Source organism: Anastrepha obliqua, chromosome 1 (assembly GCF_027943255.1).
Source record: "Anastrepha obliqua isolate idAnaObli1 chromosome 1, idAnaObli1_1.0, whole genome shotgun sequence".
In the NCBI taxonomy this organism is placed as follows: Eukaryota; Metazoa; Arthropoda; class Insecta; order Diptera; family Tephritidae; genus Anastrepha; species Anastrepha obliqua.
The window spans coordinates 24,708,112-24,730,900 of NC_072892.1; the positions used below are offsets into that span (position 1 = coordinate 24,708,112).

Sequence of the window (22,789 nt, forward strand, 5' to 3'; positions counted from 1 at the left end):
ATCGCGGATACCTAGAAAAGATTACAATAAAGTTCCAATGATTTTAAGTGGCGATTTTAACGTAAATTTTGCATTGGACACAGCGGTTCCTTTAATTGACGTTCTCAATACAACATTCAATTTAAAAATGTGTAACAATCGCACTGAATCGACAACACGATCAAAAACAACCATTGACGCGGTATTTCAAAGATATGTTGACAACATCGAAACCAAAGCATTTGTATCATATTTTATCTATCATAAGCCACTCGTATCATTTGTTGAAATTGAAAACATTGAGGATGAATAATAATAAAATGAAGAAAATAAAATATGAACTTTATAGCAATATTATAATGAACCTATAGTTATCCCGCTCCTAATGCTGCTTTCGTCTTATTCTCTCTCAGTTTGTTTTACGGAAGGTTTCACTTCTATCGCGTCTAACCGTTAGACTGGTATTTTTTTTTTTTGCTGGTGGTCGTGTGTGTTTTCTCCATATAACGAACGCACACATTTTTTTATACGGAGAAAATGCGAAACATCGTCGGAGAAAAAAATGATCAAATGTCAACGAAAATTTTGAGCCGCTTAAACTTGCATATTTCTTAACTTGAATTCAAGGGTAAATAACTCTTAATTATTTTTCACATTTATTTATCAAATTGTCCGTTTAGAAAATGAATGGAAAGCATTTTAAGTAATCGCACGCAATCGAGTTAGAAAAGTGAATCCTTCCTACGTAACGCTGCAAATTTGCGTCGGATTGTGCTCGAATTGAAAATATTATTTCTTTTTTTTTAAGCAATGCAGATCAGTGATTAATTGTTATGTATTTTCATATTTGCAGATTTTAAACTTCGCCAAATTCCACCCGCTCAAGCAACGATGATGAACAACAAATTCTTTCAGAGTCGCATAGCAACGCCAAAGAAATTGTGATTCTAAACTATGTAAATAGATGATGTAACAGATAATGGATGAACAACGGAAACAGACAGTTGTTTGAACACATTATTATGAGAGTTGGTGTTACTACGAGTATATTGAATAAATGTTCAAATAAAAGTTACTGTGCAACAAAATACCAACTTTATGCTCATAAGAATCATACAAATGCACAAATACGAAACGTTTTTCATCGAACGACTTAAAAACCAGCCAATCGACTCTGATTGCACACGAAAGACGCCCACATTCATTCCAAATTGAAGAAAAGCAAAAAATACATATAAAACGAAGAAGAAAAAAAAATTAACAATACCGAAATAAGCCAAGTGAATTCGAGCAATGAAGCAAAGCAAAAATGTAAATAAAGCGAACCTGATGTGACGAAACGGTGCAATACGTAGGCTAATGATTGTAAAATAGCAGATATATTTTAAAATTAATAGTAGTAGCAATAGGGACCCAAAAAATTTCGTTTTGTTTATAATTGTTGTGTGATTACAGTAAGGCGTTGTCCAGCTATAAGTGGAACTATAATAATCGTATATTTAATGCTACTCAATTAGATCAATTCAAACCTAATTCATACAACTAAAGTCATAAGCAGTAAAATTTATTAATCAAAAAGCAACGTTACCAGTGCGTATTGTAAAGAAAACTAGCATAAAAAATTATTCAATATATTTCGTAAAATAAGTACACCTGCATAAGAGGAGCATAAACATCCGAAAATAAAACGACGTTTGAAAAACTATAAAAATTTTGGTCTATAAAATGTCATTAGCCGACATGGGTACAGCGACGCGCGGTGGCGGTATGAGCGGAGGTGGTGTTGGTGTTGGTGTTGGCGGCGGTGGTGTGGATATTGGCATTGGAGTGCCAGGCGGACGTATGACTCACTCGCTGAGCACACCATCTGGAGTCGATGGTACACCATCCACACCACGTCATCGCGGTGGCAAGAAGCTAACTGTTCGCATCCAAATGTTGGACGATTCGGTGACTATGTTTCAAGTGCAGGTAATTAATTAAGCAATTAATTTCAATTAATATTTGATTACCGAATGCTAATAGGCCGAAGGCTATTGTTGTGAAAAAACTTTAATTCTCTAAATATATTTATGTCTACTATACAACCTTGGTCAAAAAATTCCCGGAATATATACGGAAAATTACGAAATACGAAAATTACAAAATACGAGTTTACTCCTCAAAAGTGAACGGCGCTACTAATGTGCACACGACGCAAACGCGTTGTAGTAAATCATTAACTGCAATGTAGTAGACGACAGGTTCTCAGGGGAACCCCAATTTTCTCATTTCGCGATGAAACCGTTTCCAGAGTTTCCTGTCTAGCCCAGCTGAACAGAAGCTGAAGGTGGCGTCTTCCGAAAACCACTACTTATACTATTATGTGATTTTGGCAACCGGCTGACGTCATGAGTTGGAATAATACAAAATAAATAAACAAAACAAACAAGAAGAAGGGAAATTACTTCTTCTTAAATATTCAGTGAATGGCTTGTTAATAAAGGGTTTTCCAATAAGAGGTGTTATTTTGATATTCAAAGAAAAATGCTATTTTTTAGTATAAATGATCGGATGTTTATTTCATTATAAAGATGAAGGTATGGCGTTAATGGTGGAAAATAACATCAGGCAAATGACCACCACGACCACGCATACAGGACAATATCCTTTTCATGAAAGTTTCTATAACCGAATTGCAAAGTGACTGCCCTATGCCCTCGATAACCTCACGAATTCCATCTTTGAGGTCTTGAATCGACCCTGGGCTATTGGTGTGTTGGCGTAGACCTTCTCTTTCAAGTGGCCCCAAAGAAAAAAGTCACAAGGTGTTAAATCACAAGATCTCGGTGGCCAATTGTGATGACCTCTTTGAGAGATAACACGGTCCGGGAGCTTGTACCGTAAAAGATCAATGGTTTCGTTGCTTGTGTGCGGATGTAATTTCTTATGTTTGGTTGCTTTTGTTTTTGTTGTAGCAGCCTAACGGTACAACAAGTTTGCTGTAGAGGGAGAGGGGTATTAGGTGAGTGGATTTGAGAGGGCGTTTGAATATATGGTTACTACCGTGCGGGGTACCTTCACATGCTGGACATATATTGAGTACGTCCGGGATTGAGTAGGAGGTCAACCTGCTATATCCAGACTGTAATTAAGTCAAAGTTACGCGGGCCTCACGAGGTGGCTGATGCTCTTGGGCTGCAATGGGTGGTGATTGTACTCGGATAACGGCATTCCGGGGTCGAGAGTTTAGAACCTTCTGTTTGGTAGATTCTATTGCTTGCGATTACTCTTCCTCTTCATAAATAAGAATTTTTCCTTCCTTTTGTATTTTCGCAGCGAATTCTATATCATCGTAAAGCTAATACATCTCATCGTTCCATCGCCTGCGATATTCGCCGTTGCTAACCTGCAAAGGTCCAAAAATCTTGCACAGAATCTTTCTCCCAAACACTCCAATCGTCGTTTCATCGGATGTTGTCATCCACGTTTCTGCGCGAGAAAAACAACTGCTTGCATTAAAATACTGCTGTAGACTTTCTAAATGCTTGGATGATTTTTAAAGAGAGCCATTTAGCTGCAATTCGTAGTGCCGTAGCCATAACGCCATAGCCGTAACCATAACTATAGCCGCAACATTACAGCTTTAGTCGATTATTAATGCTGTGACCATAAACAGCTGATATTGAAGTAGAACTAATGACAACATTTGCATTTTGTCAAGAAAAATGCGGACAATTGTCCATTAAGTCAGTTAATTTTTCGTTGTTCATTTCTAATATTCAAACTTTCAAACAAATCGCAAATATCAAAACGAATGTAAAGCATTTCACAGCTACTTACGGTTGCGGGTAGAAACCAAAATTCAAAACGTACTTAAGGCTGATGAAATCGTAAGGGAAGCAAACGAAAGATGGCGTAATGAAGCCACCTGCAAAATCGCCCGTCAACTGTGGCCGACTCTCTATGCTAAACGTGCAGAATATCTGCTAAACCAAAATAAACACAGTCTTAGCACACTGATTTCGGACATAACGGGGCACTGCCTAAGAGGTGGGTTCGCCCAAAGGATGGATGTGCAAGCACATGACTTCTGTAGAAGTTGTCTTGGTGAGGAAGAGCAAGAGACAATCTTGCACCTTCTGTGCCATTGTCCTGCTCTATCCAGACGGAGATTTGCTATTCTAGGCAGACAATTTTTTAATGAATTGGAAGATCTCAGATCTGCAGAAATAGGAGGTATTCTAAAATTTTTGAAAAGTACACTTTGGTTTTAGGAGAAATAGGGACAGCTCCCCACGCGGCATCACAATGGGTTATGAGCCTGAGTGTGTCCCACAGGACAACCCCTTCAACCTAACCTAACCTAACCTACGGCTGATGTTATGGTTATGGCGTTATGGTGCGGCACCTATAATTGTTTACAGTGATGCCCATATGTTTTGTTTGATCAGAACAGCTGATTGCTATGGTTACGGTATTGGCTCAGGTAATGACACCACTAATTGCAGTTTTAAACATAAATCTTAGATTTTCTCCTGTCCAGTATTTCGGATATACATTTGTTTATCACATTCAAATTAAATTTAATTATTTTGAAGCATAATGCAGCATTTGCTAATGGAAGTAGCAGTCCAGATGCAGGCCTCTGCCAGTAAAGTCTGCTTAAGTAGCTTTCTTTATGTGTACGCCTAAGCGGTAAGCGGCTTACACCGTGTGGTTGTTTGTTATTTCGCGGATAGGCAATTCCTCGGTGAGGTGGCTGTTTTAGACACTCACCTCCACTTTTGCAACGTCGTTGTGCAGTGCACACGCCTATCCATATATACTACATATATGTATTTGTTATGCACAGTTACAAACGACACATAACGGTCGTAGACCCTAACTAACTAAAAAAAGCGCAACTGAGCTATTTCCTAGTTATTATCTTGTTCGTCCGTTTCTTTCCACATTTTCACATTTAAAACTAAAATGGTGGATATGTGATTTTTGTTACATGCTTACATACATACATACATATAAACATGCATAGATAATCCCCATAGATGGCTTGTTCGAGTTAATTTTTTTTTTTAATTTTGAATGAATTTTAAAATGGAAACGAAAGCGGAATAACGTTGCAAATGAGATACGTCAACGTTCATTTCTCCATTACCCAAAGAAAAAATAAATAAATAAACGACTAGCACCGTAATACAGGGTAGGCCATTTAAAGCGGGCCCATTTGTTTCTGAAAAAAAACATTGAAAAAAACATTTTTTTTTGTGTTGATATGAAAAATCATTTATTTTGATTCAAGGAGATTTGTTCCAGCTAGTTTTTGAAAATGATATCCTTCAAATGTTTGCCTCTGGCCTTGATGGCCAAATGTGTCCTTTTTTCGGCGTTTTCCATCGTTTTGGCCAATATTTCGGCCGGTATGGCGGCGATTTCGCGTCGGATATTGTTTTTAAGTTGAGTTAGAGTCCTTGGCTTGTTGATGTATACCTTGGATTTCAGATAACCCCACAAATAAAAGTCCGGTGGCGTCAAATCTGGTGATCTCGGTGGCCACGGAAAATCACCATTTTTCGAAATCAACCTTCCAGGGAACAATGGCTTCAAAAAATCGATTGTAGCGCGTGAAGTGTGGCATGTAGCCCCGTCCTGTTGGAACCAGTAGCCTTCCATGCGCCTGAGTGTTGTCCTGGCGATGCCTAATTCCTGAGAACGACGATAACTCGATGTTCGCGGAGCCTCCTCAACACTGGCTCGTACAGCCTCGATATTTTCAGCAGAACGTCGTGTACGTTGTCTGGATGCGTGGCTGGTATTGCTGAGACTACCGTGGTTAATAAATTTTGCGTATAAACGCTGTAAAGTGCTTTTGGATGGCGCACTTTTAACTTTATTTTTTTTTTTAAACGCACGTTGAGTTTTCACAATTGAGAAGTTATTTTGGATGTAAAGCTGAATTATTTCAGCGCGTTCTTTTGGAGTGTACTGCTCCATGGTAAAAATTGTCTTGGACTGACGCTTCCAACGCGCTATGTCATTAGTCGATCTGACGTTCCTGTCAAAAGTTATAGGGTTGCCCGATGGGCCCGCTTTAAATGGCCTACCCTGTATTAGTGGTTGCCAAAGCGGCCATACAACTTACGATGCTCTTGCCTAACTTCTTGTCAAAAAACAAAAAACGAAAAAACAAGAAAATGAAAATTTGGCGAAGAATCATTGGCCACGTGCCAAAACTCTTTTTAGAGTAAAGTGTTGCACTGCATTTGGTCACATTCGCAATTTCAATAGTGGTATCTGTGGTATTTACTATTTTGCATCCTTAAAATACATACAAAAATGTATGTGGCTATGTACGCGGCTAGGATGTGGTCAGTGACATCTCGTAAAGTTACCGGGAGCGTGGCAGGAGACTAGCATTCATCTTCAAAATGAAAAACTTGCACATTTATAACTTGCACATTGGTAACTACGTAAGCTTAAAAAGCACTTCAATTCATGTGGGGAGGTGCATACCTGCATATGTATGTATGTATGTGCAGTGCCATAGGATTATTGGATAACCCAAAAGTAATAGATTTAAAAAGTTCTTTTGCATGTCACTTAGTTTAGAAAGAAATATCGAGAATTAGAGATATATTGTTATAAATACACTTGTGTGCAAAATAATAGTAGCACGGCGAATTACCAAGTTCTAACTATTTTTTTGTATTTAATTTTTTTTTTTTACAAAAGTACGGAGTATTGTGACACAAAACCCACATAACACAAAGTTACAAACTTTGTACAGAATTCGCAAAACTTTCAAAAATAAAAAATGTTTTTTTTTAATTCTAAACAAAAAATTGGAAATTTGTATACATTTTTTGAAATTTTTATGAAATTTTAAAAAAAATTTTAATTTTTTTTTAATTTTTAAATTATATATAATATGTATTATATTTAAATTTTTCAATAAAATTTTTTTTTTTAATTTTTTGTACGCAGTTTTATTGCGCATTCAATATTAGTCCAACAAAGTGCTAGTTTCAAGTGGCTTAAAATTCTCGTTGATTTTTGAAATTTTGTTTTGGTGAGATGCTGAACAATCTTCTTCCGAACATGTGCTTTATATGGAGGAAAATTCTGAATCGGAATGTTTACATGGTGGAAAGTCTTTTGAAGGGGTACCCGTTATTCGGCCCTGAGCGAATTTGACAGAATCAGCTGATGGGCAGACGTCATTTGGGATGTGTTTACCAAAAAAAAACTGAGATTGTGTTGATGATATACGAAAAAATCAAACAATGACACTTCGTTCCCGCTAAATAACCACTGATTGATTGGATTGTGTGAATACATGAAATCGAAACTTCCAAGTGACGTGGCAGCCGAAGTTCCCACCACAATTTCCTTTTTCACCATTGTTAAGTAGCAAACCTTGTAAATCTATCATCCCTGGAATGTTTAGAACGTTTTTAGGTAAGCAGTCTTATTGCACATTCAATATTAGTGCAACAAAGTGCAAGTTTCAAGTAGCTCGCTTTGATTTTTGACAATTTTTTTTGGTTGAGGTGTTGAGCAGTTTCTTCCACTTAAAGACTTTCGAAAATCGCGACTTAAACTTAAAATTTATTATACTAAAATTTAATAGGCTATACAACTGCATACCCAGAATTTTTCTAAAAAATCGAAATGAAGATTGGAAAGTTTTATGACTTTTTTTGTTTTTATTATTTTTATTTTTTATTTTTGAAATGCGCCAAATTTTCGTGAGTTTCATACAAAGTTTGTAGTTTTAAGTTATATAGTTATTGTTTAAGGATGCGCTGTAGTTCTAAATTTAAATAGAGGATTTTCCAATAAGAGGTGTTATTTTGATATTCAAAGAAAAATGTTATTTATTAAGAGGAAGGTATGCCGTTAACAGTGGAAAATACAATAATATCAGGCAAATGTCCACCACGACCACGCTTACAGGACAATATCCTTTTCATGGAATTTGCCATAACCGAATTGCAAAGTGGCTGCCCTGTGTCTCGATAGTCTCACGAATTCCATCTTTGAGGTCTTGAATCGACCCTGGGCTGTTGGCGTAGACCTTCACGAGGCCCCGAAGAAAAAAGTCACAAGATGTGAAATCACAAGATCTCGGTGGCCAATTGTGATCACCTCTACGAGAGATAACACGGTCTGGAAACTTTTCCCGTAAAAGATCAATGGTTTTGTTGCTTGCGTGGCACGTAGCGCCGTCTTGTTGAAAATAAACGTTGTCCAGGTCAATACGATCCAATTCCGGCCAATTCCATCCGCTTAGTCCAATTTTGGCATACACTTTCCAATGATTCGGCCGGTATCTCTTATATAAATGCTTTAATGTTGTCTTCCAATGCGTTAATTGAAGCAGGCTAGTCTGAATAGACATGAGCTTTAACATAGCCCCACAAAAATAATCTAAAGGGTTATATCGCACGATCTGGGTGGCCAATTGACAGGTCCCGAACGTGAAATAAAATGTTCACCGAACTTGCCTCTCAACAAGTCCATTGTTACGCGTGCTGTGTGGCATGTGACACCGTCTTGCTGAAACCACATGTCATGCAAGTCAAGCTCTTGCATTTTGGGCAAACAAAAGTTGGATATCATTTCACGGTAGCGCATTCACAGTTACGTTACGATTCGCAGCATCTTTGAAGAAGCGCGGTCCAATGATACCTCCAGCCCATAAACCGCACCAAACTATGACCTTTTCTGGATACATTGGTAGCTCTTGCAATTCTTCTGGCTGATCTTCACTCCAAAATTGACAATTCTGCTTATTTACGTACTCATTGATCCAAAAATGAGCTTCGTCGCTGAACACAATTTTTCGATAAAAAAGTGGATCTTAAACTTTCTTAACAGAACACGCATTTTTATAATAAAATTCAATGATTTGCAAGCGTTGTTTGTTTGTAAGACGATTCATGGTTAAATTATAGACCAAACTGAAGATGTTTGACAGTGAAACAAAACACGAAAAAGATAATAGCTAAAAAATCACCCGTTATTTATATATTCGGCTATGGACAGAGAAATAGCGCAAGAACATTAAAGGATTATTATTTTTACTGGGTGACCTAATAAAACAGTTATTTTTGCACAAATCTAATATATTTTATTTCAGTATTATCAAAAACCACTAAATAAATAACAATTCAATATGTAGAATTAAACGGAGCTCGAAAAATCGGAATTTATCACATTTGAATTGGACCCTGAAATAAGGCACTTTTATCCATTTGAAAAAAAAGAGAAATTAGTTATTTCCAATTATTAAAATTTGTTTATTAATTACTTATCTGATTAGTATTTTGCTGAACATCCCTTATTTTTGAAACTACTTCACACCTGCGATGTAAACTTTTGGCATTTCCCCAAAGAAATAGAGTTCCTCGCTCCCTGTACTGCTTGCCTTAATTGTTTTTTTGCCCAATCGTAACCTTAATATCGAGCCACAGATTTCAATGGGATTAAGGTTGGCCCTTTGTGCTGGCCAATCTGGAACTGCAATATTTTCTTTGCCAATTTTTCACCACTTTTGCTGTATGCTTGGGGTCGTTATCAGTCATGAATATCCAATTTAGTGGCATGGACCCCAAGAAATGTGGTGCCATCGCATTTTTGAGAATATCAAGATAAGCAAACTTATCCATATTGCCGTTTCTACTCACTATTGGGGTAACTCCATTTCAAGAAATTGTTTCCCAAACATTCAAGTTACCCCCATTACGCTTTAAGATCTTTGTTGTGTACCGGGAATTGAACTCTTTGTATTTTCCCCACGATAAATAAAAGCTTTCCCATCAGGAAAAAGTAAAAAGTATTATTTTCAAAAATTTTCCGTATCTACTTCTATGGGCATTTGCGAAAGACAAAAACGTGTCTTGGATATTTCTTTTCGACGGTAGCGATTTTTTCTCCAGACACGCCCTTACGATTTATTCTGATTTGGGCGTCTTCGCACAAGTCTGCTTGATATATTCAGGCTTTATTTCTTATTTATCGAGGACTCAAAAGAGACACACTTACTTTTCTTAACGATGGCCTTGTCCTGCTGAATTGTAGTCCTTCACGCAGGCGACTTTCCAACTTTCTTTCTTTAGAAATAATAATATTTGCAATTATAGCAAACACGAATTTACCAAAAAAGTTTGCTTATCTTAACTAGGTAGGTAGGTAGGTATAGTGGTTGTCGGTTGACACACCTAGGCCTGCTGTAGACTCATTGTGATACCACCAGGGCTGTCCCCTCTCCTCACTCTGCCTTGTCCTTATTGAACCAACCTGTGGCTTAAATAACAAGGCTTGTTATTTTTATATTGGCTACTTCTGCCAAGTATGATATCGACATCATCGGCCTTAACAACCGCGCTGTTAGTTCGTATACTTAGGAACCAGCATTAACACCGATAACAATGTCAGGCTTGAAATCCAACGTAGAATCTCTCTTGCCAACAAGTGCTACTTTGGACTAAGTAGGTAATTGAGTAGTAAAGTCCTCTCTCGACGAACAAAAGTAACATTCTACAAGGCTCTCATCATGCCCGTCCTAACGTATGGCGCAGAGGCGTGGACGATGACAACATCCGATGAAGCGACGCTTGGAATGTTTGAGAGAAAGATTCTGCGTAAGATTTTTGGACCTTGGCAACGGCGAATATCGCAGGCGATGGAACGATGAGCTGTATGAGATTTACGACGACATAGACATAGCGCAGCGAATAAAGATGCAGCGGTTACGCTGACTGGGTCATGTTGTCCGTATGGACACAAACGCTCCGCCTCTGAAAGTATTCATAGCGGTATCAGCTGGTGGTAGCAGAGGAAGAGAAGGTCTCCTCTGCGTTGGTAAGATCAGGTGGAGAAGGACTTGGCTTCACTTGGTGTGTCCAATTGGCGCCGGTTAGCACGAGAAAGAAACGACTGGCGCACTTTGTTGAACTCGGCCAAAATCGCGTAAGCGGTTATCACGCCAATTAAGAAGAAGAAGACTTCTGCCAAGTTATTCAGGGAACTTTTTCCTAAAATAATGAACCTTCTTCTATCCAGAGCCATGCTTTCGCCATGCCCTTTAGAAAGGCTTCTCTTATAGTCTCTTCTTCTTCAATGTCGTTACAGCTTCTGCAATTGTCGTTATAGGGTGCTCCCAGTCTACTGGCATGTCTACCAATCAGACAATGCCCGGTTAGGACCTCGAGAAGATTTCTCATATTTTTTGTGTTTAGTTTCAACAGTCGGTTTATGCGGCCCGTATTCCGATATTAGAGATAAGTGTTTCACAGCATAACATTGGCATACAACTTTGTACGAATATCAGTTAATCTTCTAAGAAATAACAATTCTTATAGAATACACTATAAGTTGGCTATTTCTCTGCCCATAACTGTATACTCGTATAATAATGGCTCTCGGAAAAACGAAACGAACACATTTTGCTTTAACAACCTACCCGCAGTAGCCTTGCAAATTTAAAGCGTCCTGTTTGGAATACCTTTTACAAATATATGTACAAGTACATACAAACATTCTTGCATAGATAATAGTGCATTTTTAAATTTTATTGGTGTGGAGATGTTCAACATAGAGGCCAAAATATTTAAGGTTTCTGCAACACCTGAGGGCGTATGCTATGCGTGTGTCTGTGTGTGTGTGTGTGTGTGATCTCTGTGTTTACACTGAAGCAATTAAAATTTTGTATAATACGCTTCTCTGCGTTCTTCGCAGATAAAGTTTTCCATTTTATTATAACGTTTTTAGTTTATGTTTAAGTTTCCTTCGTTGCCGATGTGCAGTGGTGAAAGAAAGATGTCTTTGTGGAGCTTATTCATGCGAAACTTTTTACCTTGTAACGTCTCTTAAATGCTGACACTATGCACACAAAAGGAGGTGATGGGCAAAGACAAATAGAGGAAAAAATATAGAAAGGCACATTTGTGGGCGGTACATAATGCCTATTGCACCGTAGGCTCTTCGTCACTGACGAGCAAGTGAGTGTCAGACAGGCTTAAGTCCTTTGCGTTCAAAAGCACTGTTTGCCTTTTGTTACATAGTAAAGTAAGTGAAGAAGACTCTTTGCAAAATATGAAGTGAATTGTTTGCTTTACGCGCGCGGCAAATTGAGGAAGTGTTGTTGCGGATGGATGTTTAATTCAATTTTGAAACCAATTGTGAACGCGAATACCGAATACTTGTTTACATATAATCAACTGAGGTACTCAAGAACGAGCTTATAGGCTTATTTATACATATACATATGCATAAATGCATATCTGTAGAAGTATATGTGCGTGTGCATGTGCGCTTACTATTTATATGCGCTCGTTTACCTCCACTCATTCACGCTCAAAACAATACAAAATGTCACCCTGAATATTGCTCCTGTGTCCTCTTCGTGCCTTTTTACTCGGCCTCAATTTATTTTTCTTAATTTGTCTGCAGTGTCGTAGTCGCAAAGCCATTGTTGGGACAGCTATTCAAATGGAATTAATTGTCATACAAATAAAATTTGAGCAGCTCTCCAGAAACATAAAGTTACATGAACTGACTGTTGAGTGCCCGGAATAATAGATGCGTTTTCATTTAGTCTTGACACAAAATACCATGTTGATTGTCACTTGCTGCACTGCAGCAGGCATGCTGCATATTCCGAGTGCACGGTGTTGATGCAGTGTATTTAGATAAAAGTTTTCTCTGTATAATTATATTTATTACTGCCATGAAAGCGCTGGCTGCATTGTTAGCGCCAATTATGCATGAAAAGGGTGGTCCAAAAACTTTGTTTCTTTATTTTTTATTTTTAATTTTTATTTTTTTGTTTTTGCTTTCTTATTTTTAATTAAATACGTGTAAAATGAACAAAAACTAATTAATTTTCTGTATGTTGCTTTTAGTATAACTTTTGAAGGAGTAAATATTATTTATGAATGAAGATATTCGTTTTAAAGGTGTGATTTGTTTCCAAGACGTATCTATAACAGGTGGTGTGATTAGAATAGTGGATTTCTTCTTCTTCAATTCGCTTTTAATTTGGAATGCCAGTAAACCGGAATAATGGAAAGTTGTTGTTGTGTAGTGAATGTGCGACAAACTAATTTTATCTATTTGTCATTCATTCCGATCTTCTATTCTCTATCCCTTGACATTACTATTTTAAAAAATGTTGTTGTTGCTCGTATATCACCACTTTGTACAGATTCGCCTTGTTTGTCTCTGGATTGATTTAACATCGTTCTCTGAGAGCTTTCCACAAAAAAGTCGAATATGGAAAAACGATGCTCCGAGACGGCCAGTTGACATTACCAAAGAGAGCGCGCCTCTCTGTTGCTATCACAGATCGTCCAACTGCATGTTTTTAGTTCATGTATTCAAATGAATAATAAATATAAAATAATAAATAGAAATAATACTAATAAATGATAACAATAAATGAAAATAATAAATAACTGAAAAATAGTTGTACGAGCGTTGATATTTATATTTCTGGCTTTGGACACTTTTAGTATTATCAAGTGCCATCTGACTTTTCCATTGCGAAGTGCGACATATTTTATCCTTTACGCACTCAGAAGATTTTACAGTGGCTTTTAAAACTAAACCGTGAAGATTTTCACATTTTTAAGGATGTCATGAATAATTTGGCGGGATAAATCCATTCCAACGTTGAAAGCAAAATGAGTTCCGACGAACTACATTCAGAAATTGGTAACCGCCACAGTCACTGAGACTATTTCTTGGCTTTGTAACCTATGAATAGTACCCAAATTACCAATAATTGTTCAGGAAAAGAAAGCAAAAAAGGCAAGGAACTGAAATTTTGGCTTGAATGAAGACATATTTTTTTATGATGTGTGTACTGGTGTGATTATTTAGCATAAACTAAGCGATGTAAACGTCAATAGTGCACATTTCTCTGACAATATACGAAGGTCTCAGAAAGTCCTTTGGATTCCTCGCCATTCAATTGCCAAACTTGTAGCTGTGTTTATCGGCCATTGGACGATCGGAATACACGCAGAAAGCTAGATTTACCATTGAACCCCCATCGCAGGAGCTGTGGTGACCTTTCAGAGAAGAAGACTGTTGAGCACTTTCTCTGCAAATGTCTGGATTTGGCATCTAGACGATTAAGGTCACTGGCTGCTCCTTTCTTTGACAGCCCAGGGCAATGCGCCAATCCCATCAATCTTCTCCATTACATCGACAGATCTGGTTGGCTGTAGATATCGTCCTGTTGTAGGTCTCATAATGGTATTAAAACGGCGCTTTAGTGCTACTTGGGGAGTGCCAGAGTGGTACTTAAACCATTTCACCTACCTGTCTACCTTGATGTTGTTCCACAAATGGAGGAACCTACAGTTTTAAGCCGACTCCGAACGGCAAATGGTTTTATGAGGAACTTTTTCATGAATTACGATTCGGAGGTTTGCCATTACCTGCCGAGGGGCGACCGCTAGTAGAAAAAACTGTTTCTATTATTTGATATTCATGCACGGAGATTCGAACCTATGCACTCTCGAATACCTTCCGGTATTCCCATTCCCATTATTTATGGAGCAGGATTTCATTCCTGTGGCTGCCTAGTTTTCCAAGGCCATCGTGATGGTTGCTGGCTCTATCTCTCGAATGTCTTACTCAATACTCGTTTTAAATACCAGAATTGCTCGCATAACGTCGGACCTTCAAGGCACCGCACAACAAAAGCCTGACGGCTTCAAATCGTAGCTCTAAGGTGGCTAATTGACATCGCCTAGACGACTGATAAGATGATTACCGAAGTCAGAGCGCATCGATTGATGAAAACACGTTGCCTCAAAAAAATTTTTTTTTGAAATTTAATTAAAAAAAAAATTGTATGTAATTAAAAAAAAATTCTATTTAATTAAAAAAAAAAATTGTATTTAATTAAAAAAAAAAATTTTATATTTATAATTTTAAAATTTATATTTAATTAATTATTATTATTAATTATTATACTGACTTTTATTAAGACTTCTAGAAATAATATCTGTGATTAATATAGAAAAACAAAAAACATTATAAGAGGTCACTCTGCATTTTAGAAGGCTGCATTGCTAGCGGCAGCTGTGGATTTAGACAAGCGGCCTAAATGTCATGTTGAATTTGGCCGTAAATACATAGATAAGAAAAGGTCAGGAGAATTAGTCAACCTCTCAAGAGAGAACATCTCAAATGTCGTGGCTTGTGTCACCGGTTATTGGCTGTTAGTTGTGCACTCTTCAAAGCTAGGAGTATCTTCTCATGAATACTGCAGAAGTTGTAAACCTTAGCTAGAAATAGAGCAAGGTTGTTAGGAAAATACTATTTTGACTCTCTTACGGAACTATCCGGTGATGGGATAGAACCTATCCTAGGCTTCATAAGAGCGTCTAAATGGTTCCATGATAACTAAACACTAAGGTTCCCGTGTTACACAGTGGTACGACTAGGGACCTACATGGCTTGAGTTGGCTATTTTAAACCGACTGCCACAAAAACCAAACCTTACCTAACCTAACTGCCTAACCTGTCCTGCAAGCATTATTTTTTTATAAAATCATCTAAAATTTGTGAAAATAAAATTTAAGTGAAAATAGGCACAAAAACAAGGAATGTACCTTAACATTCTCTAGCCGTTGTTTAATTTTTTTAAGTTCTGTAAAAATATTCACTACATTCAAAATAGCCTGACATTTGCTGTAATATACATTTGGAAGTTTTGTGAAAATACCCATTTGCAAACTTTTTCAATGGAGTAGCCTATGCAAGTTCAATCCAACAATTCAATCTTTTTTACATGGTACATATGTAGATGGCTTTTATTTGCTTTTGATGCCTGCATTCATTAATAATTACCTTTAGATGGGCTGCCTATTCCTAAGAGGGTCCTTGGAATTTTTCAACTGATGTTTAATGCAAGTAAACAGCAACTACCAAAGGCTGCAAACATTTACAAACATACACATATACTCGTACATGCATATGCATGCATCTTTGTTCCGTTGTTAGTTGGGCTAAAGTAAATCCAGTATAATAAATTTGATTTTTTAGCTCTCCTGAGAATAGAAGCGCTCTCAACGAGGATATAAGGCGAGTGCATGATTTGTTAGCGTAAATAGCACTGGCTTTATTCTGCGCTCTTTTAGTACAGAGTGCTGTGTATTACATTATAAATGTATGAGTTCTCATAGTAACGGGTTTATGTAGGTACGTATAAAGCAACAAGACAATTCACTTTAGAGTATCGTCAAAAACCTAAAAAAGAGGAAAAGCACCCAAAAGCAAAATACAACTTGCTATAGGCAGAATTAGGGAACTTTGCTCAGCAGTAGATATATGTATCTCTAAAGCCCACTAAATATGATACTCATAATTATCCCCATGGTCCTTTTAAACCAAAAACAATTGACACTGTATTGCATATTCTCAACAAGAACAACGCAAATCCGATTCAATATAATGTAATGTTCAGTTAGAATATAGAAATAAATATAACTATACTTTTATATATACCGATGAATCTAAGATAAGTCAAAGCATCTCATATAGCATAATCGTAGAAAATTAAATTATAGAAATTCATTTCATCAATTATTTCAAATCATAGTGCTGTATATTCAGCCGAAATACTGCTATATCTGAAGCAATAAACCTAGTAAAACAAAAGAGAAAACAGGTTGCTACTGTAGGTATATGCTAAGACGTCGGGAGTCGAGGCAGGAATTTCTCTTAATCTACCAATTTATCTGTTTTCTTCAAACTGCCGAATACTGCTAGTGTTTTTGAGGCAGAACTCTTTGCATTCCTGCAGACATGCAGAGGTCTCCTACCCAGACATCGGCAGCCCCTTTACTGTTATTAAAAGGAAATTGCACAACTTATTTCTCAAAAAAGCTCAGGACAAATGGAGCGCCATTTCTTCGTGTGCTATTTCGAAAACCTGTGATGGCCCTAGTACAATAGACGTAGGTCCTAGAAAGTTCTGAGGACTTCTCGTCATTCAATTTCCGTTTATTGGACGGACGATCGACACATACCTATGCAGAAAAGCTAGGTTTACCATTTAATCCATTACAGAAGCTGTGGGGATCTTTGAGAGAAAGAGACTCTTGAGCACTTTCTCTGTAAACGTCCGCGCTTGGCAGCTAGACTATTAAGTTCACTGAGTGCTCCTTTATCCGATTACCTGGAGCAGTGTTCCAATCTAAATCCCATTAACCTTCTCAGTTACATCAATAGCTCTGGTTGGCTGGTATCAGAGAGGTGCTTTAGTGCTACTTGGGGTGTTCCAGACTGGTACTTCAACCATTTCACATACCTACCTACCATGCTCAGACTCGCTTTCTGTTCTAAATTCCACAGCCGATGTAAATAAGAGCAGCTATTACACAAATATTATCACACAATATACCCAGAAATGATTTTAATATGCGTGTCTGGATACAAAAATATTGTCGGAAACAACCTCGCCGACCAGTTCGCCAAATAAGCTCGTCAAAGTCCAGTAACTAGCACAGACAACATCAACTTATTTGATATTAAAAATAATATTAAACAACACTTCCATAACAAATAACGCCTCGAATGGATCCTAACCAATTACTGGTACAAAAACATTAACTATACAAAGGTCAATACTACAGACTTCCTACAAAAACCAAAAACAAAAAAAAACACCTACACGATTAGACATTAATTAATTCGAACGCCTTCGGCTAGGACAGGCGAAAACAATTTTTTGCTGAAAAACACCCTCCCTCAATTTTTTTTCTTATACTTTTCATTAATAGCTGATACTCTTTGGTATGTTGGCCAAAAGTAGACCCAAGTAAGACACAGATGACACTTTACAAGGTATACAGAATAGTCTGTCTGAGCGTTACGGGAGCCATGTGAAGTAGTCACTGAAACGACTTCCATTTTTCAGGCGCAGGTCCACGCCGTAGAGCTGTGTGCCAGAGTGGCCAATGTCAGCATTCTCCCTGGCAGTCATTATCATCATCTTGGCCTTACAGTCCGGGGTAGACCATTGCCTCCCGTACAATCCGCCTACATTCTTCTCGACAGTCCGCTTGCGCTCTACTGGGTTGCCCATATTCGACGGACCCATGTGTTTTTTTTTTTAAATCAAAGAAAAACACAATTTTTTTGATGTTGACGATAATAATCATTTTATTTGGTTAAAGTAGATTTGTCGACATCACTTTTTGAATATGATATCTCTCAAATGGCCGCCTTGAGCCTGTACGGCGTATTGTGCCCGTTTTGCAGCATTTTCCATAGTTTTAGCTAACATTTCGGCTGGAATAGCGGCTATTTCCTCACGGATGTTGTTTTTGGTCTTTGGTCTCTTCTATGGTCTTTGGCTTATTAATATAAACCTTTGATTTTAAATATCCCCACAAGAAGAAGTCAGGTGGCGTTAAATCGGGCGAACGCGGTGGCCAGTCAAAATCGCCATTTTTCGACATCAAACGACGAGGAAACAATTTCTTCAAAAAATCGATTGTGGTGCGAGCTGTGTGTGGTGGAGCGCCGTCTTGTTGAAACCAGAACTGCCTCATACGCTTTCGACGAATAATTGGCATCACAAAAGTGGTTATCATATCGCGATTACACTATTTCTTCTTCTGACTTCTTTTGTTGAATGTAAATTTCAACTATTTGGAAGCGCTCGCGTGGCGTGTACTGTTCCATGGTAAAAATCTGCGTGGACTGACGCTTTCAACGCGGTATGTCATTAAGCGATCTGACGTCTCTGTCAAAAGATACAGGGTTGCCAGATGGGTCCGTCGAATATGGGCAACCCTGTATGTTGTGAGATTTTCAACTTCCGTATACAATCTTCTACGTCTTGCAACCATCTTCTGCTTGGTCGGCCTCTCCTTCTTACTCCTTCAGAGTTTGCTTCAAATACTTTTTTAGTCGTTCTTTCGCTGCTCATTCTTAAAAAGTGTTCATACCACCGTAATCTTTGGGACTTTATAAACTGCGTTACATTTAGTCGCGCGATTAAAACACTGAGCTCGTGGTTATACCGGATACGGTATGTACCGTCTTCTAATCGTATAGGGCCGAATATTCTTCTAAGAATCGCATCAGTAAATTCACATCATTTTTAAGGATCCATGCCAATTTTAAAGACCCATGTTTCACAGCCTTAGTTTTGTACAGTCTGGCAGTCAAGCAGCTCTAAAACCGCTAGGTAACTTCTCATTCCACTCCCTTCATAGGTCTTGAATCTTTCTGCGGGGTAAATAATAGCTTCAAAAGTGGTTTTGTACGTGGGCGGGAACAACGAGGCCTATTCGAGTGCTGGAGAGCCCAAACGGGCATGCGGCAATCAAACAGACTCATTGATACAGAATCTATAAAAGTAGAGGCAATCCTAAATCTCAGCAGTGAAGTATTGTACTATCACTGAACTATTAACAGGGCATTGTAAACTAAATTACCGCATGAACACAATTTGTGTGGTAGAAAATGAAACTATGAAACATTCAAAAGCTGTATTAGCCCAAGGACTCTGCATGTGCGTATATAGCAAGAAAACAAATTTCGGAAAACTTTGAGACCCAAATTCATGGGGAAATATTCACAGTACACGAATATCAATAATATAGTACACTTCAGATAGTTTTGGAACAACTTCTACGTGCATTGTGCCGTTTGAAACAAGTCAGACGCGCAAATGACCCTCAGCATAGGAAATAATTTACAAGAAATATTGCTCATTTGCACTTTAAAGACTTTTAATTCAATATAAATTATTACTACAAACGCATTTATCTACATTTGTACTTATGTATGTGGCTATGTGCATGTAGTGCAGTATTGATAACCGAGTTGAGGTATATTCTTTCTCCCCAGTCGATTTATCGCAGTGTTTACACAAATTCTACGTGACTGAATTGTTAATTTGTCGTCTACAATACATACAAATGTGCAATGTGGCTGCAGGAGAGTATTTTGCGCGCACTTGCCGCTAAAGTGGATTTGTTCATCGCTGCAATTTTCAATTGACATTTTCTACAAATCGAGCATTGCATAGCTTTGACGTCCTGCACATTTCGCCTCAGTTCGAATCCGACCAAGAATATGCCACGCAAATTTCTAATTTTAGAAAGTTAATTTTATGCCCGCAACGCGCTACCGCCCAGCATATCTACATACACGCATACATATGTACATATGCGTGCATTTATGTGTTGTAGAATTAGCTACACACATTCATGCTTATGTTCGTCAACCGTCGGCAAACACACACACACACACATGCTTGCCAATGAAATCTTCACTCTACAGAGGTTGCTTGGCCGGTTGTCACTGTTGTATTTGCCATCACGCGTGCCTTCGGTTCAAGCCCGATTCACTGAAAGCTAAAGCGTTTGTTTCTACACTTGTTCTTATAAACGCAACTTGGATTCGGCTTCTGCCAAAAGGCCATTCACTGAAAATATGAATTTGAATAATTGCCGCCATCGAGCATGGCACCCATAAATGCTTAATATTATGCCATAAATAAGGCGTATTTCTGTGTTTAGCTAAATCTGATTGCTTTATTGAGTTGTATTCGCGGTCAAGCTGTTGTACTCACAAGAAAGTTGTTTTGAGCATTTTTGGATACACTACTTTGGGTAGAAAATGCGCCCAGTTGAATATTCGCCTTGAATATAAGTTTGTTAAGTGGTTACAAAAGCAGCCTAAGCGTGTATGTAATAGAAGAAAAACAGTTACTTTTACATTTCTATGAACCTAAGGTTTTATTGGTTTTATTGGCAATTAAAAAATGTAACTGCATAGAAATAGCGAATGCAATTTCGATTAATGTCAGTTGTTTTTTCAGTGGGTTAACAAGCAACGGAGCAACTAATAACAAGTACCGCCTTTGATGTTGACACAGTTTTCCATCCACTATTGCAATTATTTCATACGAATAACAGAAACCATTAAACAAACGTATACGCACATACACCTGCGTTCACAGTAATAGCAGCACGAAATATTGCAAAAGTTTGAGTTTTATTTATTTTTATTTTTTTACAAAAATGTAGTTCACACTACAACAACAACTATATAACTCCAAGTTTTAAACATTTAGTCAGAGTTTCTAGGAAAATTCTTCTGGTTATGCAGTTTTAGAGGTCATGCAATTTTGGCTGTGCCAGTTTAAGGGGGGACCCTCATTTAGACGGTCGAAAAATGCATCATTTTTGGGAATTTTTTTCTCAGGTAAAATAACTTCAAACGTTTTGTAATTCATAAAGTACTTTAATAAATGTCTTGACTGAGAAGAGAAGAAAAAAAACATTTTAAGTATGGAAATATACACCTCGTCCATGGCACCTCATTCTATCTGTGTACATTCTAGCGCTCTGAATTTTTTTCTGAAATAAAAAAACCAAATTTTTTTTAAAACTTTAGGATAATACCTTCGATGTGACATTTTGATTTAAAAAAAAAATGTCGAAATTGATATTTTTTACCCAGTTTTATGTTAAAAGTGATTTTTCATGCATAAAAATTGACTTTAAAATTACAAAAAAATATGAAAATCTTTTTTTTAAAAAAAACACTTAATGTCACATTGAAAACAATTTAATTATCTTTAAAATGAGCTATTGTAAAGCCTGATTGGTTCAATACAGCGTTCTCAATTGTGTACACAAAATCGAAAAATGATGTTTCGAGAAAAACGCGTTTAAAGTTTTGGATACAGGCGATCAGGCCACCCGTCGCGTCCTGTTAAAAATTTTGTCACTCCTTCAAAAATACAGATATCGACTTGAAATTTTGAAAGTATATTCTTAAATAGTTGTAGAATAGATTAAAATTATTTCCAAAAAATCGATTTTTTTGACCCGATAAATGAGGGTCCCCCCTTAAGGGGGCAGATACCTGTAAACGACCATATTTTCCCTGATTTTCATTAAAATTATTTAAAATGAAGAAGTCAATATATTTTTTTCAAAATTAGCATACAGTTTATTTATACATTAAAATAATAAATTTTTTTTTTTTTTCAATTTTAATAATTTAAAATGGCGGATGTACACTCAATTCTTCCAGGAAGGTCGCAGCGGAAACGTGTCTAAAGTCGGCAACGTAACTATACCTCTCCCAGCGCTCGAACGCAAAGAATAGAGTCGTCACTGTTGACGATCTATAATATAAGAAATACTTAAATTTACGTTCTAAAAATTTGTTGACACATTCTGAAGGGATTGTATTGAAATTTTTCGAAATTTTACAGGGGTTACATACGTCCAGAATTAACAAAAAATCGATTTTTGTTTTCGAAATTAATATTTCGAAAATATATAATAGTATTTTAAGATTCTACTATAAAACTTTGATGCGCAAATTCCCAATATTATAGCTTCTACAGACCATTAACTAAAGGATTTTTCAATTGGCGCGGGTCGATTTTGGCGCCCTGTGGCAGCCATTTTGTTTTGGTGACATCTGTCAAATCTTTTGTTTATTATTCAGTTGCTTATGCCAAATCATCATGGCAAGTTACACGATTGAACAGCACGTTCAAATGATAAAACTTTATTATCAAAATGAATGTTCATTAACGCAAACGCTGCGCTCATTGCGCCCATTTTTCGGTAGACGTGGTGGCCCTTCCAATTTCTTGTGGCCTATATTGAGCCATATGGACCTAGACGACATGTGGTTCCAGCAGGACGGCGCTAACAGCAAACGCCATTTTATTCCATTTCAACATCTACCCGCCCTTATTGAAAAACCCTTTAGGTAGAGAGCGGTCCGCCCGCTTCTGTACCTCAAACTTTAAACCCGTTTTTCTCGA

General features: G+C 37.4%; 1 protein-coding gene across 2 annotated transcripts in view; it reads left to right on the forward strand.

The window, feature by feature from the left end:
• The window catches only part of LOC129238035 (FERM, ARHGEF and pleckstrin domain-containing protein 2), a 114,889-nt gene that overhangs the window by 29,077 nt on the left and 63,023 nt on the right, over positions 1 to 22,789 (forward strand). For both annotated transcript variants that reach the window (XM_054873075.1, XM_054873084.1), the window contains one exon: positions 833 to 1,950. In XM_054873075.1, the coding sequence (XP_054729050.1) occupies positions 1,705 to 1,950 (246 nt within the window). In that variant the 5' untranslated portion in view covers positions 833 to 1,704. The remainder of the gene's footprint in view (positions 1 to 832; positions 1,951 to 22,789) is intronic.